Source organism: Ursus maritimus, unplaced genomic scaffold (genome assembly GCF_017311325.1).
Source record: "Ursus maritimus isolate PB19 unplaced genomic scaffold, ASM1731132v1 scaffold_2, whole genome shotgun sequence".
In the NCBI taxonomy this organism is placed as follows: domain Eukaryota; kingdom Metazoa; phylum Chordata; class Mammalia; order Carnivora; family Ursidae; genus Ursus; species Ursus maritimus.
In genome coordinates, this window is record NW_024424452.1 from 74,384,581 (window position 1) to 74,399,285 (window position 14,705).

The window sequence follows — 14,705 nt, forward strand, 5'->3', positions numbered from 1 at the left end:
TTATTAAAGTTTATGTAGAGTTAAATTTCCCTTCTGCAGTATTTTGACTGCAATGAGTGCTTTCCCCCAATCCTCACGAATCATTCAGTAAGTATTCATTGAGGATTTCTCTGCTGGTGATGTAGCTTATAATAGGATAGAAACAACAGTGTTACGGGTTAGAGAAATGGAGTTTTAAGAACACTAAGGCATATACAAGTTTTTCAGTGGCAAACAAAAGTAATTAGCTCTCCATCCAGATTAAATTTCTTTGTCATGTGATCTTGAACAAATTATTTAACCTCTCTGCCCCCTTTTTTAAAATTGTTACTAAAGTGAGTAAAGATCTACTTCACAAAGTTAAAAGGTGTGTGTGAGGTAATATAAAGCACTTAGCATATTGCCTGGTATAAAATAAAGGCTCACTGAAAGGTTGCTATTTTCATGTAATTGAAAATTTTCACCAAAATTATTTTGTGTTTCTTATTTAAGGTAACATGTCAACCTTACGTTCAGCAGACACTTAGTCTTTTACTTCCGTTGTTGGGATTTTTCGTTCGTGCTCTAGACCCTCATCTGATAAGTCAGGTAAGAACAATAGCAAGTTGATACTTTGTTTGCTGAGGAAATTATTGAACTAACATGACTTCACAGAGCTTTCTACAAACAGTCCTTTTTAATGATTTGTTGCTCTGTGTGCTTGTTACCACTTTCCTGTTGAGCTGAACTTAAATGTCACAGATTTGCTTGTCTTACAGGGTCTCCTCCTCTCTTTCGCTCTCCCGGTAGAGTGTGGGTAGCGTGCAGGGCTGTTGATTCAGCCTGTATCTGTTCCGATTCCTTATCTCACGGATACTGAAGAGGCAAAACTTCTTTTTAACTGCTCTAGAACATCCCTGAGGTTAGGGGTCGTAGTTCATTCAAAACCATTTCAAAGGCATTCCAGCAGCTGTAGGAATATGGAATATAGCTGATGTGGATTTAAGGATAATCCTCATTGTTTCTTTGAAGAAATAAAATGATTTTGAAGTAAGAGGCCTGCTGCGTTTTCTGTCTGGCCCCCAGCTTGCATGGCTGGGACAGGCAGAACAGAGGCACTGTTGGGGGCATGCTTCTGATGTTGCCTAGTTCTGGCAGGCTTTTGGAGGTTCTGAGCCAACAGAGGAAAAGGCAAAGGAAAAGGCACTTCTCTGAAGTGATTTAGACGCTTTTGGAATTAGTCCATACTGGGCAGAACTGATCCCCCAAATCAAGAGCTGGCCTAAGCTTACAGGCACATTTAGAAATAAACAGTTATGAGGTAAAACTAATTCCTATTTAGGAAGGTGATGGAAGAAATCACACCCTATCGTAGGACCTATATGCCAGAAAGTGAAACTACTAACGCTTTTAGTAGCTTGATTAATGGTTGTGTACGTTAAGAACTTAGCATTAACAAATACTTACTAATTAGGTATATTTTTAAATGACTGTATGTGTAACATGGTATAGAGAATGAGAATGCAGTAAAATAATTGACTCAAACTTTGTGGATTCTGACAGTTTTAGTTATCTTTTTTGATAAATTAAATATGGATAATTTTGATAGAATTGTGCCTACCTTTAAAAAACCCAAATAACTAAAGTTCTAAAATTTCAACATAAGTAAAGTGTTCACTTAGGCATTGCTTCTTTTAGAGATGACTTTCTGTGTTCCCTTAAATCAGGGGTTGGCAAACTCTGGTTTCCTGGCTAGATTCTGCCCTCCTGTTCACAGGACAAGAGCTAAGGAGGATTTTTACATTTTCAAAGGTTTGTAAAATAAAAATTAAAAAATAAAAAAAACAATATACAGCAGGGAACATCTTACCTACAAAGCTTAAAATATTGACTGTCTGGCCCTTCATAGAAAGTTTACCAATCCCTGCTTTAAGTAATGAACTTCCCTCACTAGAATTTAAAATACAAAACAGTTTTTAAGGATTTGAAAGAAGAGCACTGGTATATAGTTTCTTAGGAACACATTTTTTTTTTCTTTATACAGCAGTTGATAAGATGAACGCCGTAATAACAGAGTCAGTCATTTGATCATTTTACTCAAATTCCACGTGTACTTTTTAAAGTGTTCGAGTGTTCTGGGTTTTGTTGTGTTTCCCCTTTCCACATGCCCATCAGAATCTTACTTATGTCTCTACGAAATGTTTGTTTTCATTTATAACTGTTCTTTGATCTTTGCCACTTTAGGTAGTAACTTTGCAGACCTCGCTGCTTAAATTAGAGCCTCCTGACCATGTTTGTTTGGCAGTGCTTGATTTTGTATCTTCTCTAGGAAAATTTTTTATGCCTCAAGCTTTCCAGGTAATACTCTTAATTCTTTTGTTTTCGTGTTAACAAAATCCCTGTAAGAATTACTAAAATTTTCAGTATTAATTTCTGGAATTCTGGATTGTTGACAATGAAAGTTGGGGGAAACGTATTTTGTGAAAAAGACGGTGACTTTTGTCAAAATAGAACTCATTTTAAGTTTTTTTTTTTAGAAAAATATATTTTGACGTACATGTAATGTAGAGTCGGCTGTAGTCTGCGAGTCTGCTTCCCGTTGGGCGCTGGTGCACGCAGTCCCCGAGGAAGGGAGACATTTATGTCTTCGGGGAAAGAGTATATAATGAGGACATTTGTCAGAGTTGTTCTCTTGGTTTTATATCCACGGAAGGGAGCCTGTATGTTTTTAAGGCAGTATTTTTGAAAGTGTTGCAAGGTATATATAATTGACAAATGGATCTTTACTTATAAAACTGTACAGGCCTGGCCGTATACTTCTGAACTCTCGACACACCTCACAGTGAAAGATCACCCTCCTCAACTCGGTTTTGCCTTCCTTATTACTGTGGTCAGTCCAGCAATTCTAGATAGCTGACTTTCTTCTTTTCACCTCCATGGGAGAGACTATAAAAAGCTCACCGAGGGGCATCTGAGTGGCGCAGTTGGTTAAGTGTCTGACTCTTGGTTTCGGCTCTGGTTGTGATCTCAGGGTGTTGAGATCGAGCCCAAGTCAGATCCACACTCAGCGAGGAGTCTGCTTAAGACTTTCTCTCCCTCTCCCACATAAATACATACAGCTTAAAAAAAAAAAAACAAACCTCACTAATGAGAACCTTTTCATGTAACTGGAGCAGTATGATGGATGTTATTTCAGTAGATATTAAAATCTTTGAAATAAAAACCTGGCTAGTTTCTAAAGGGCTCTTATTTATTTACAGGTAAATGATATCATCCTCTTTGTTTTCATGAAAGAAATAGGTTGACAGCTTTTCAACTCTGGACAAGAGTACCCAAAGATACTTGCTTTTGAGCGGTCTTCTTTTTAGCATAAAATAAATTGCAGAGTACTCTCTCATTCATGTACAACTCTGGACCCTGGTGGGCCCAGGACGTGTCTAACAAATGGTTTATTAGCAGAAACTACATGTTGCCAGGAGTGAAGTTAAGGCCCAAAAAGTTTGGTGGATTCATCAGCATATAAGAGGCCTTTAAAGCCAGGAGACGGATTTATTTATTCAAGAAAAAAATTGCTGAGTTTTTGCTATGTGTCAGGTGCTGTTTTAATCACTGGGGATTCATTAATGCACCAAGCTAATCAATCCCCGCCCTCAGCCTCTGGAGGGCAACAAATAAAGACATAAGGTAGCTTGTTAGTGTGAGTGCTGTGGAGAGAAATAGGGGGAGAGTGTGTTTGTGGGGTACAGTTTTAAACAGGATATGGGCAGTCGCGTTCTCACCAAGGTGACCTGTGAGTAAAAGCCTGAAGCTGAGGCAGCCAGGCAGGTAGCCTGCATGCAGGGGAAGTAGTGAGATGAGAGCGCGTCTGATCCCGACGGGGCCAGCGGAGGCCACACTCCGACCGTGGGGCTTTGCAGGCCATCTTAAGGACTTTGAGTTTTACTCTGAACGAAGTGAGAAGCTATTGGAAGCATTTAAGCGAAGGAGTGACATGTCCTAACGTACTAGTATGTGCTCACTGGGATGGAATCAGGGAAACCTGACAACATTAAGAATAGAATACTGAGGTTTTCCTCTGTTTAATAAGGTTTGGTTCTCTTTTAGGACAAAATTCTGCCCAGCCTGTCTTCTATTTTTGCCTTCCTGCTAGCTGACAGCAACTGGATAGTAGAACAACATACCTTGGAGGCGTTTACTCAGTTCGCCGAGGTAATTATAAGACCAACCTATCACAGTGATCGCCAAAATGTATTATTTCAGGTTTTCCAAAACATTCCAAAAACATTTATTGAGCTACTTTTGATCTTCGTCATTAAAATTTTCCACTGGAGGAGATATTGCCAACGATCTCTTTTGCAGCACCTAACAATGGAGCATAGGGAAGTGAAGGTACTTTCCTAAGGTCCTAGGAGAGTAGGAACAACCAGAACCACGCATTCAGACCAGGTCTGTTAACTCGGCTGCTTTCAGACAGTATTTCTGAAATATGAACGAATAATGCATTCCATCTCTGTCACTGAGGAGTCAGGTTGATGAGCACAGGGACGTGTGAGCTCGGGGCCACGGAGGAGGTGACCTCCTGTGGGATGATGCTCCTTTTTCTCTCATCGGGAGCTGTGCAGTCATGCCTGTGGTCACAAGGGGCCCACAGACGTTAGGATGACTGGGCAGAGGTGACTAAAGCCTCCAGCTCTGTGCCCGTGCCAAATGCCGCGTGGTGCTGAGGCTCCCGTCAGGAACGAGGAGCTGCTGGTCTTGAACGTCCTCCGACACTGTTTTCTTTTAAAATGCGTTTCTGATTAAGGTAGCTCTTAGGCGGTTGTCTTTGCAAGTTGTTGATACATTAAAATTGGTCTCCTTTATCTGTCTTTCCATAGGGAACAAATCATGAGGAGATAGTTCCACAATGTCTCTGTTCTGAAGACACTAGGAACAAAGTTATATCTTTTCTGGAGAAGGTATTTATTTCTGTAGCTCAAAATAGCAGCATCACAGATTTTGTCATTGTTTTTTTAAATTGTAGGATTGTGACCAAGTTAAGTATCTTCTTAGCTTAAATTTTTCGTAGTGCTCAGCACTGAGGTGACGCACATTAAACAGCTGGGCCCGCGTGACGAGTCACAGCGCTGGGGCAGTTGGAGCCCCTCTGCCCACGGTGTGGGCCATGGCGGCGCTGCTCGTTCAGGCGCTGAGAGGACCGAGCCCCTAAAAGGCTCCTGAGCAGACTGGGCGCACACGCGCAACAGCAGGCCCGAGAGGCCCGTGTTTACAGCTCGGATTTAGATACAGTTTACACGTGGCTTTGCTGCACCGGCAGAGACCTAGTTTTCCAAACAGTGACGTTTTTAAAGCTGCCTTTCTGTTTGGAACCAAACTTTCCATCGTTTGGCTCCCATGTTCGTGCACACCTTGCAACTTATATGGGGGTAGTTTTAGGATATGAGGGTTAATTGCAGCACTAGTAGAATAGTTAAACAGCAAATTTAGAAGACCAAGAGAAAGTGAATTATGCTTAACTAATTTTTTTATACTCACCTATTATTAAACTGGGCTTTGTATATACACACGTATGTTAAAACAGAAGCCGGAGTAAGTATGTGTATGTACATGTTTTTGCCAGTTTCTTACCCTACACAGTGAAGGTTCGCAGACTGTCATTTTTCCCCCTGGAAAATTTTTCCAGGGGGAAAAATGACAGTTCATCTTTTCTGTAGGGAAGGAGAACACTGTAATTTTATCCAAATTACACAAAGATGATGCATTTACAGATGAGTCCAACTTCCAAAATTTGCCTTAGCTCACAGGCTAAGCCAGAATAGTTTAACACTGGGTGCTTAAACACAACACACGCACGCGCACACGTGCGCACACACACATGCACGTGCATGGCCTTTTTTCTTTTTTTTTTTTTTAGTGGGGGGTGGGGAGGGGCAGAGAGAGAGAGAGAGAAGCTTAAGCAGACTCCATGCCCAGCGCGGAGATCATGACCTGAGTCGGACGCTTAACCGACTGAGCCACCCAGGAGGCCCTGGCCTTCTCACTTTCTGAGTATTACATCATCTGCTGTCTGTTAGAGAATGCTTGGTGCTTACGTGATGTTTTTCATGACCGTGGCAGACTGGGTTTGAAGATGAGACTGCAGCTGCCAGAGTGGAACGTGTGAAACAGGAAAAAGGCATTTTCCGGGACCACTTTGCTCAAGTTGCTGTAGAAGCAGCAAAGGGGTCACCTTTACAGGTATGGACTGCATTTCAGTACGGGTCAAGCTTTTAGGAGAAATTCTCCCCTCCTTACTGATAAAAGTAAAAAAAACTAGTATGGTCCCTGGCCTCATATTGACTGTCAAAATATAATCAAATAGGTCTAGACGTGTAAAAGTCTCCTGTTTACAGCAGCTGCTCTTTTAAAAATCCTATTTCTTCTTCCTGAAAGGTTATCAGCACACAGAACAGAGGTGGGACTACAAAAATACAAGTTTTAAACATGATACCGACTGTACTCTTCCAGTATGACTTTCCCAGAGGTTACTATGAACAACTGAAAGTTACGTATCTGTATCAGTGAAGCTATAAATGTAGTAGTTTCTGAACCACCGAAGAAAATCAGTAAACTCGCCTTCCAAAATGTTTTGGTTGATCCCTTGCCTCACTCATCAAACCAGCCTAAATCATTTCTGGCAGTGTCTAGAAATCACATCTACCTACTAAAAGACTGAAATCTGATACCACTAAGGATATTCAAAATACATTTTGAGCACTGACAGTGTATTTAGAATAGCAGTCCTTAAGAGGAACAATATTCTGGTGAGTTTCAGCTGAAACTCTTATATAAAGAAAGTTAGTCTATGTTAATAACTTGTTTTCAAGACATTAACTTTATAGATTTCAGGCCTAAAAATTACAGAGCAGTGCTGTAAATAAGCCCTCAAGAATTTATGACCTTCCTTGGGAAGACGGTGATTACAGAAGACGTCTTGGTCCCGATCCCCACCCCAGTGCGGTGATGTTAGAAAGCCTGATGACTTATTGAATTGGGTTGAAAAGCATCTGAAAGACCACAGCACTTAGCATTAAAAAGTAAACTGGAACCATTTAGAAAATGTATACCTGGGGCTTTTTAGTCAGGACAAGATATTTCCAAAGAATACTCTCTGGAAATTACTGGACAAGGCAGCATTCCTCTTAGTTTCCTTGGAGCCTACTGGTAGTAGCGCCCTGCATCAGTGTGACAAACCAGAAACACCTTCAGAAACAGCTGGGGACACGGGGGTGGTGGTTCCCTCCTGCCCCTGTGAACCAATGACAAAATAAAATTTGCACATAAAACTTTACAGTTTTAGAAATTCCAGAAGAAAGTTCTTGATCATCTTTGGCATAGGTATCACGGCATTACTTATCCCATGTTTTTCTCACTTGCCAGCCTTATGCAAAAAGAGCCCGTCAGGAGTTCCCCTTGGAAGAAGAGTACAGGTCAGCACTGCAAGCAGCATCAGGGGCGCTGGACGCAGTTGAGTCCTTACTCCAAAAGTCTCCTGCTCCAGACTGGCTTCTACGGAAGATGGAGACGCTCCAAGAAAGGATTGAGGAGCTGAAACGACGTGTGCTCTAGGGTGGCCCTTGACTGGACTGGACCGTGTTGCCACCAGATAGGACTGGGTATGATTTTTATCATCCTACACTATACTTTGTAAATGAATATATTGATGTAACTATGTCTGCATTTTCTAACACATATAAAACAACTTTTGTAAAGTTGAATCTAGTGAAAATAGTCTTTATTGGACGTTTAGAGAACAGGTGGTGGGGAGATTTCTCATGAAGAACTTTGGTACAATGTAATACATGTGGAACAGTCAGGGACTGCCCAGGTACCCACAGGGCCACAGACAGTACAACTGTAAACAAATAAATAAGCTGCCTAAGGAAACCTTAGCGATTTAAAATCATTTATATACTTTACAGCTAAAACTTTCTCAGTAAGTTGTATTTCATAATAAAGCTTACTCTTCTGTTAAAGAAATGGCACAGAATTAAGCTAATCAGCTTGAATTTTTGTATTTATTTTCTTCCGGAATTGTCCTGGAAAAAAGCAGTAAATTCAGCCTTTCCACAGCTACTTGCTCTTCACAGAAACTGGCCTCAGTCAGACGCACACGGGCTCCTCCTCCGCAAAATCAGCGCTGGGCCTCTTCGCCGCCGGGGCGCCGGCCAGCACTCGGGGGCTCACGCTTCAGTTGGCACAGACGGGAAAAACGGATGCTTTTGGGTTTTCTTGTCTGCAGAGCCCACTTTGAGGTATTAGTTTGATTTTTTTTTTTTTTTTTTAAGAAATCCTTTTCCCTAAAGTTACACCTGTGGTCACCAGTTATTATCTTCCCAGTTCAGCTCCCCTTCGTCTCCCCAGCCTTCAGACTCTCCCTGCAGCAAGATAAAGCAAACCAAGGGCAGGCTGCTGAGACAAATCATTTCTGAATTTAAAGGGCCTAACACTTGCCTCTCGATGCCAGAAGAGATCTCCTCGTGCTAGGTAAGGTAAAATCACTTACTGCAACAGGGAGCTGCAAAGTAGGGGTTACTTGGTTTCAGATTTACAAAACCACAGCACTGGAAAATAACTTTCCAAGGACCATATAAATACAAGAATATCAATCTGATGACACCCTATTCTTGGTTTAACCCCCTTTTAAATAAAAAGGTTATAACAGTAGCCAGTGGCCCATTTAGCACCGCTACTTCTTTCTGGGGAAGGAAAGATCATTTACAGAAACTGATCTTATTCGCTTTGGGCTGCATCAGTCTCTTCCCTCACCAGGAAAACAGCAAGTCTGTTACCAACGCGACCGTGCAACTGGTACATACAAGAGCACCCCTTAAACTAGCAGCACGATTTACTAAGCCTCACCTCAGTCATCTCCGCTGCTGCAAATTTTGAGGAAAACTGCATCACTGGTGAGATGTCATCCTTGTCGGAAACCACCATTTCTGTCCTCAGTTCAGGCAAAATAAGAATAGCAGCTGAAGGCTTAATTTCTGGAATCATATCAGCAAACCAGTCCAACTCTGGATCTTGTACCGGCTTCTTTTTTACCTGAATGGTAAACTCCTCTCCTAAACCAAGTTCTGGTGGAGCCTTAAGGCGCCTTTCCTGTGATGACACTTTTGGTGGCTTGGTTTGGTCTGGGTCATGCCCGCTCTGTGCAAGACTGGTCTTTTGGGGCGGACTCGACTTCAAAGGCTTGGACTCTTCAGTGAGTGAAAGCAAAGTAGGAATGGCCTCCTGTTCCCCTGAGGTGCCCGGTCTGACGGCTGGGACGCCACCTCCTGCACTCATTTCATTATCTAAGCTGCTGGGCCCCACGTCCTCCCACGCCGCCTCCTCCGCGTTCACGTGAGTGAGCGGGCATGTGGAGGCATCGCAGGCTTCCGTGGGACAAATCTGGATGCTGACGGCTTTGTTTTCAGGCTCCTCAGGCTCACTCCAGTCAGGCCACTCCTCGGACTTTTTAGAACTTGATGGGAAGTTCTCACTATCACCCAAGGTATTTTTCACATCTGAAAGTCCATTCATGGGAAATTTAATAGGCTGAGAAAATTGATCACCTGTGAGGATATGTGCAGAAATTACTCTCATAAAGTGTTCAAGCAATATATTAAGGAAAAGGGTAACGCAAAAACAAAAAAACGTATGGCTCTAATTTCTTAGAAATAGCCAGGTTACTGAATTGTACCTACAAAAGAGATATCCCAGCAGAACAGAACAAAAATGTGATGTAAGTTATTGAGATACTTTAACTGGTACATACAATCCTTCACTCATTATTCAAGCATATTGTTTATTGGCATAATTGTCTATAAACAAATACAGAAATGTTCCAAGCCAGGCAGTGTTAACCCCAAGAAGTGTTGTGTGCTCAAATAAGTTTGTCTTAACCCAACATACCCTCATTTTACTTTTTAAATTTTATTTATTTATTTTGAGAGAGAATCTTAAGCAGGCCCCATGCCCAGCACAGAGCCTGACGCAGGGCTTGATCTCTTGACTTGAGCCGAAATCAAGAGTCAGATGCTTAACCGACTGAGCCACCCAGGCACCCCTAACATAACTGCATTTTAAACAGATTTCCTTAAATGTAGTCAAGACCCTGGAATCTTGTGCAACGTGTCAGGACTCTGCTACTAACATTTCCCCAAACTTACTTAACCACACAACTCTCTTTCATGGCTTACCTACTGCCATCTGACAGAACTGTCATCCTCTGATACAATTTGGAAAATGCTGCCCTAAGCATCAGAAGTACCAAAGTAACGTCAGCCAGCTCTCCTCACCAGTTACAAAGAAATGTAGGTATATGCCCTGTGGTCCAGGAAAAGCAGAGGAGACCCCAGCTGACTATGGAGTTGTGAGTGATAACAGAAATCAGCCTCAATATTCCCAAAGTGCCCTTAATTTTTAGAATTTAAAACTTCATACTCAGGAAAACATTCATCTAAATAGTGGAAAAGCTATATAAATTGAATATTTCTACTTGACTGTAAAAGAGTATTGTAGCAATCTTGCTGTGTATGCTTCTTGCTGATGGGCATGCTGCCAGAAAAGAAACATTTAGGGAATATGCCAGAGGAGGGGTTCTCCAAGATTGGTGCCATCTGACTCTGCTGGCTACAGACGACGAGCGGGGAAGAATCTGAAGATACATAAAAACTCCCAAAGATAAAAGGGATAGTAAATTGCTTCTTGCTCTATCAGGGTAGGCGAGCAACAGTTAAGGGAAATGGGTATATTTAACACAGATAAAAGATCAGTTGCGGGGAGAGAGCATCTTCAAACATCTGAAGACACACACCTATTACACAGTGGACTGCCTGTCCTCAAGGTGTTTCAGGGCAGGCTGAGTGTCTACCTGATGTGAAGGGACTCGAAAGGATTCAAGCATTAGGTGAGGCGTTGATTAGATATAACTTTTACGATACCTAATTACAAAAGTTAATGGCCTTTGAACATTTTGGCAATTTAAAATCATGATTGATTCTACTTTTAAGAATAAAAAGCCTAAGAGAACAAGCACACCGATGTGAATATACTTAATGCCACAAAACCGTACGGTTAAAAATGGTTAAAATGGTTAATTTTATATTATAGTAGACATTTAACTCCCAGCTTGGGGGGGGGGGGCTGTTTCCAAAAAAAATGTTGCTTTAACGGGTTTACCAGAAAGTTTATACTCAAAAGAGGGCATTGGTCAAAAGGATTCCCACAAAATTTTTGGCTTAATGCTTCCTCTGCCTGGGGTAAGTCATCACAGGGAGGCCCTGCCTGTCCTCCAAGGCCTGACCTCTGCAAGCCCTGCACCCTCTTGCTTGCTCCTGCCACCATCCTCCCTACTGAGGGCCTACCAGTGGTTCTCACCCAGTGTCCCCTTCTCCAGTGCTCTTCCATGCAGACTCACGTCCCTGAGGTACCCTGTTCGTAAATCTCAGTATTATCCCATATTAAGTCTGACCATATAGATAAACTGCAGAAGAACAAAAGGAGAAAAGAAAAAGTCCAAGGGTACCCTCCTATATACCTGCCCCCTCCCCTCCCACGTCCCTCAGTAGAAGGGATGCTCTTAACTGGGAACCGGAGAAGCAGGCTGCCGCCAGGGTTCGACAACCATCTTGGATGAAGAGCTTAACTAATTTGGGAAGTCAGTGGGATCAGACCTTGATCTGCCTTTTATAAAGTCTTCAGAAACATCTGTTTTCATAAAAATTCATTTGTTATTCCTGCTTTGGTGCCTTTCTGGTTTCTAAGATTACAGGTCAACAGTATCTAAAATGTCCAGAACTAGGAAGCTACAGCCAATAAATACACCAGGTGTGAGGTGTGGGGACTCTTGCTAACTCATCATGCAAAGCCACCCTAAGAGATGGACTCCCAGTCTTATCTCAGAACTGCACATACCACCACCACTGTCCCCCCAAACCTCCTCTGGTATGAAATGTAAATACATCTCTCATTTGCTGGTAACAGGCTTCATTCCCTCAATGCAGTATGAACATATCCTGGCCGGACAGAGGGAGCGGCTTCTTCACCCTCTTCAAGCTCCTGACTCACACTGACTTCGTGAGCACCAAGAAGGGCTGGACCCATCAAAGCTTCAGGAAGCCAGTGTTGCTTTAAAGATTCACCTGGCATCAAAATTGGGGAAGTGTCTGATAGTTCTTTCCCACTGTGACTGTTTCCATGCTATCAAATTCACTATCCATGAGCACTGAATCCGAGATCTGCATGTCCTAACAAGGTCACCATCCTAGTCAGGGTTAAACCAAGGACCAAAGAAGCAATGACGCTGATACAAAATTCTTATTCTTGCCTTTTACAGACTACAAAGACCAGAAATTACTGCTCCATCCCATGTAACGTCCAATGGGAACAGAACAAAGGATTTCTTGAAGTACCTAAAAATCAATAGCTTTTTACCTAAAAGGCCATCAACATCAGAAAAACTTAAACATCTAGTGTTACGACTGCTAGAACCTTTTTAGAAGCTGACAGAAAGTTATCTATTAAAAGTTTAAATATATATCCTTTGACCCAGTGGATCTACTTCTGGGACTTTATCCTGTAGCAATAAAAGCCAAACTACATAAAGATACAGGTAAACAGAAGACATCTATTGCAGCAATATAATATCCAGAAATGAGAGCAATATCCATCAATAGGGAAATCACTGAATGAATTATATTCAATGAAATATTAGGTAGCTGTCAAAAAAGGTGTCATTTCTATGTATTGACCTGGAGACTGGTCCCTGATAAGCCACTGTATGAAAAAATTAAGTTGTAGAATTGCACATATTTTCTCACTGTTTTGTTAAAAAATTCTATATATGGGCATGTGTGTATAAACCTACATCTGTGTGTCTTTGTGGGGAAGGAAAAGGGAAGAAAAGATTCCCACTAAACTATTCAAACTGGGTATCTTACACACCCAGAGGGACTGAGAGGGAAATTACTCTTTATCATTCTCTGTATCATTTGACTGAAGACAGCCCACCTGCACTATATGTATAATGTTAAAAATCTAATTAAACATTTAAAATAAAAAGCCATACTTTTTAATCATTCTTACCTTCCGGGGAAAGGTCGACCGTTTTAGTAAAACTGGGGGCAGTGCGTTTGAAGATCTTGGTTCTTTCTCCTCCCACCACCACCTCTGGTCCAAGCAGAGACACCAGCACGGCCAGGCTGTGAAGAGTAACGGCCACAATGGACTCGCTGGTGTCGCGCAAGCCCAGCAGCACCTAGGAGCAAGTCAGGTAATGAGTGCACACGGCCACGCTGCCGGCCTTTCCCATAAACCAACGGCTGGGCTGCAGTCAGAATGCTTGCTCAGATGACTTCGTTTCTCATGTGGGTGTCTAAGGGCAGCAGCTCTCTAACTGTCTGTGGTCAAGAACCAGTATTTTCCTCTCCCAATCAGTCACGGACCGATACATTGTTAAAAATACAGTAACAAAAATAAATACATTGGAAGTAACGACATTATTGTTAAACTACTATAAAAGGCTCTGGAGATCTCAGCCAGTATTCCGAGGAGGCCTCCCAGCAACTACTCATCGGGCCTGACCCTGCTTAGTGTCAGATCAGCTGGGACTGGGTGGTTCAGGGTGGTATGGCTGTACAGGACTCTCCAAACTCTCAGAGAATCTAAACACTCCAATCAAGAGATGGAGTGACAGGAGCCTACACCTGTGGCAGAGGGGCTAACAGCAGACACACAGACATGCACTCTGACTGCTGGCCCGACCTACCAATGAGCCCACAGCAGCTTCAGGCCTCTCCACAGTGCAGGGACCAAACGCTGCCCCGTGTGCCCACAGCAGGCAAATGGGTCACTGGAGCTGACTGGGCTGAAGACAAACGTGGCTCAGCCACAACAGCAGGGTACACAGAACCCACACAGAAGACCCCCCCCCCCCCCCCCCCCNNNNAGCGCCTGCTACCGATGACCCGGGAGAATGCATTTAGGGCACCACAGGACCTCTTCCACACAAGGCGACTACCTTCCGGACGTAGCTGACTGCCCTAATACATAGAAACAAACAGAGACAAAATGAAAGAACAAAGGATTATGTCCCAAATGAGAGAATAAAATCACAACAAAAGAGCTAAATGAAATGGAGATAAGAAAAATGCCTTATTCGAAGTAATGGTCATAAAGATACTCATGGGACTTGAAAAAAGAATGGATGAACTCAATTTCAACAAAGAGGTAAAAAATATAAAAAGAATCAGAGATGAAGAATTCAATAGCTTAAATAAAAAATACACTAGTGGAAATATCAGCCGATGAGTGGATGCAGAAGAATGGATCAGTGACCTGGAAGACAGGGTAATAGAAAGCACCCAAAGCGGGAAAAAAAAAAAAAGAATGAGAGCAGGTTAAAGACATTCAGTGACATCATCAAGCATAGTAACACTGGCATTACAGGAATCCCAGAAGCAGGGGAGAAAAGGGAGCAGAAAACTTATTTGAAGAAATAATAGCTGAAGACATCCCTAATCTGGGGAAGGAAACAGATGTCCAGGTGCAAGAAGTAGAGGGCCTCTAACAAGATTAACCGAAGAAGGTCCAGGCCAAGACACATTATAATTAAAATAACAAAAAGTAATGATCAAGAGAGAATTTTAAAAGTAGCAAGAAAAAAGCCAAGAGTTACAGACAAGTAAAATCCCATAAGGCTGTGAGCTCATTTTTCAGCA

At 42.3% G+C, this 14,705-nt stretch overlaps 2 protein-coding genes across 5 annotated transcripts in view; one reads left to right on the forward strand and one right to left on the reverse strand.

Annotated features, from left to right (window-relative positions):
* Positions 1-7,585, forward strand: part of CUNH1orf112 (chromosome unknown C1orf112 homolog) — a 41,064-nt gene extending 33,479 nt beyond the window's left edge. Inside the window, exons 19-24 of the mRNA XM_008695946.2 lie at positions 472-567; positions 2,203-2,316; positions 4,063-4,167; positions 4,836-4,916; positions 6,076-6,195; positions 7,378-7,585. Of these exons, the coding sequence (XP_008694168.1) occupies positions 472-567; positions 2,203-2,316; positions 4,063-4,167; positions 4,836-4,916; positions 6,076-6,195; positions 7,378-7,566 (705 nt within the window). The 3' untranslated portion in view covers positions 7,567-7,585. The remainder of the gene's footprint in view (positions 1-471; positions 568-2,202; positions 2,317-4,062; positions 4,168-4,835; positions 4,917-6,075; positions 6,196-7,377) is intronic.
* A 130-nt stretch (positions 7,586-7,715) lies between these two features.
* Positions 7,716-14,705, reverse strand: part of SCYL3 (SCY1 like pseudokinase 3) — a 39,123-nt gene continuing 32,133 nt past the window's right edge. For 3 of the 4 annotated variants that reach the window (XM_008695930.2, XM_040636197.1, XM_040636196.1), the window contains 3 exons: positions 13,072-13,243; positions 8,860-9,557; positions 7,716-8,375 (listed from right to left, as the gene is read on the reverse strand). In XM_008695930.2, the coding sequence (XP_008694152.1) occupies positions 8,316-8,375; positions 8,860-9,557; positions 13,072-13,243 (930 nt within the window). In that variant the 3' untranslated portion in view covers positions 7,716-8,315. Of the gene's footprint in view, positions 8,376-8,859; positions 9,558-10,483; positions 10,643-13,071; positions 13,244-14,705 lie in introns of all 4 variants that reach the window. The other variant, XM_040636198.1, reaches the window with a different exon arrangement.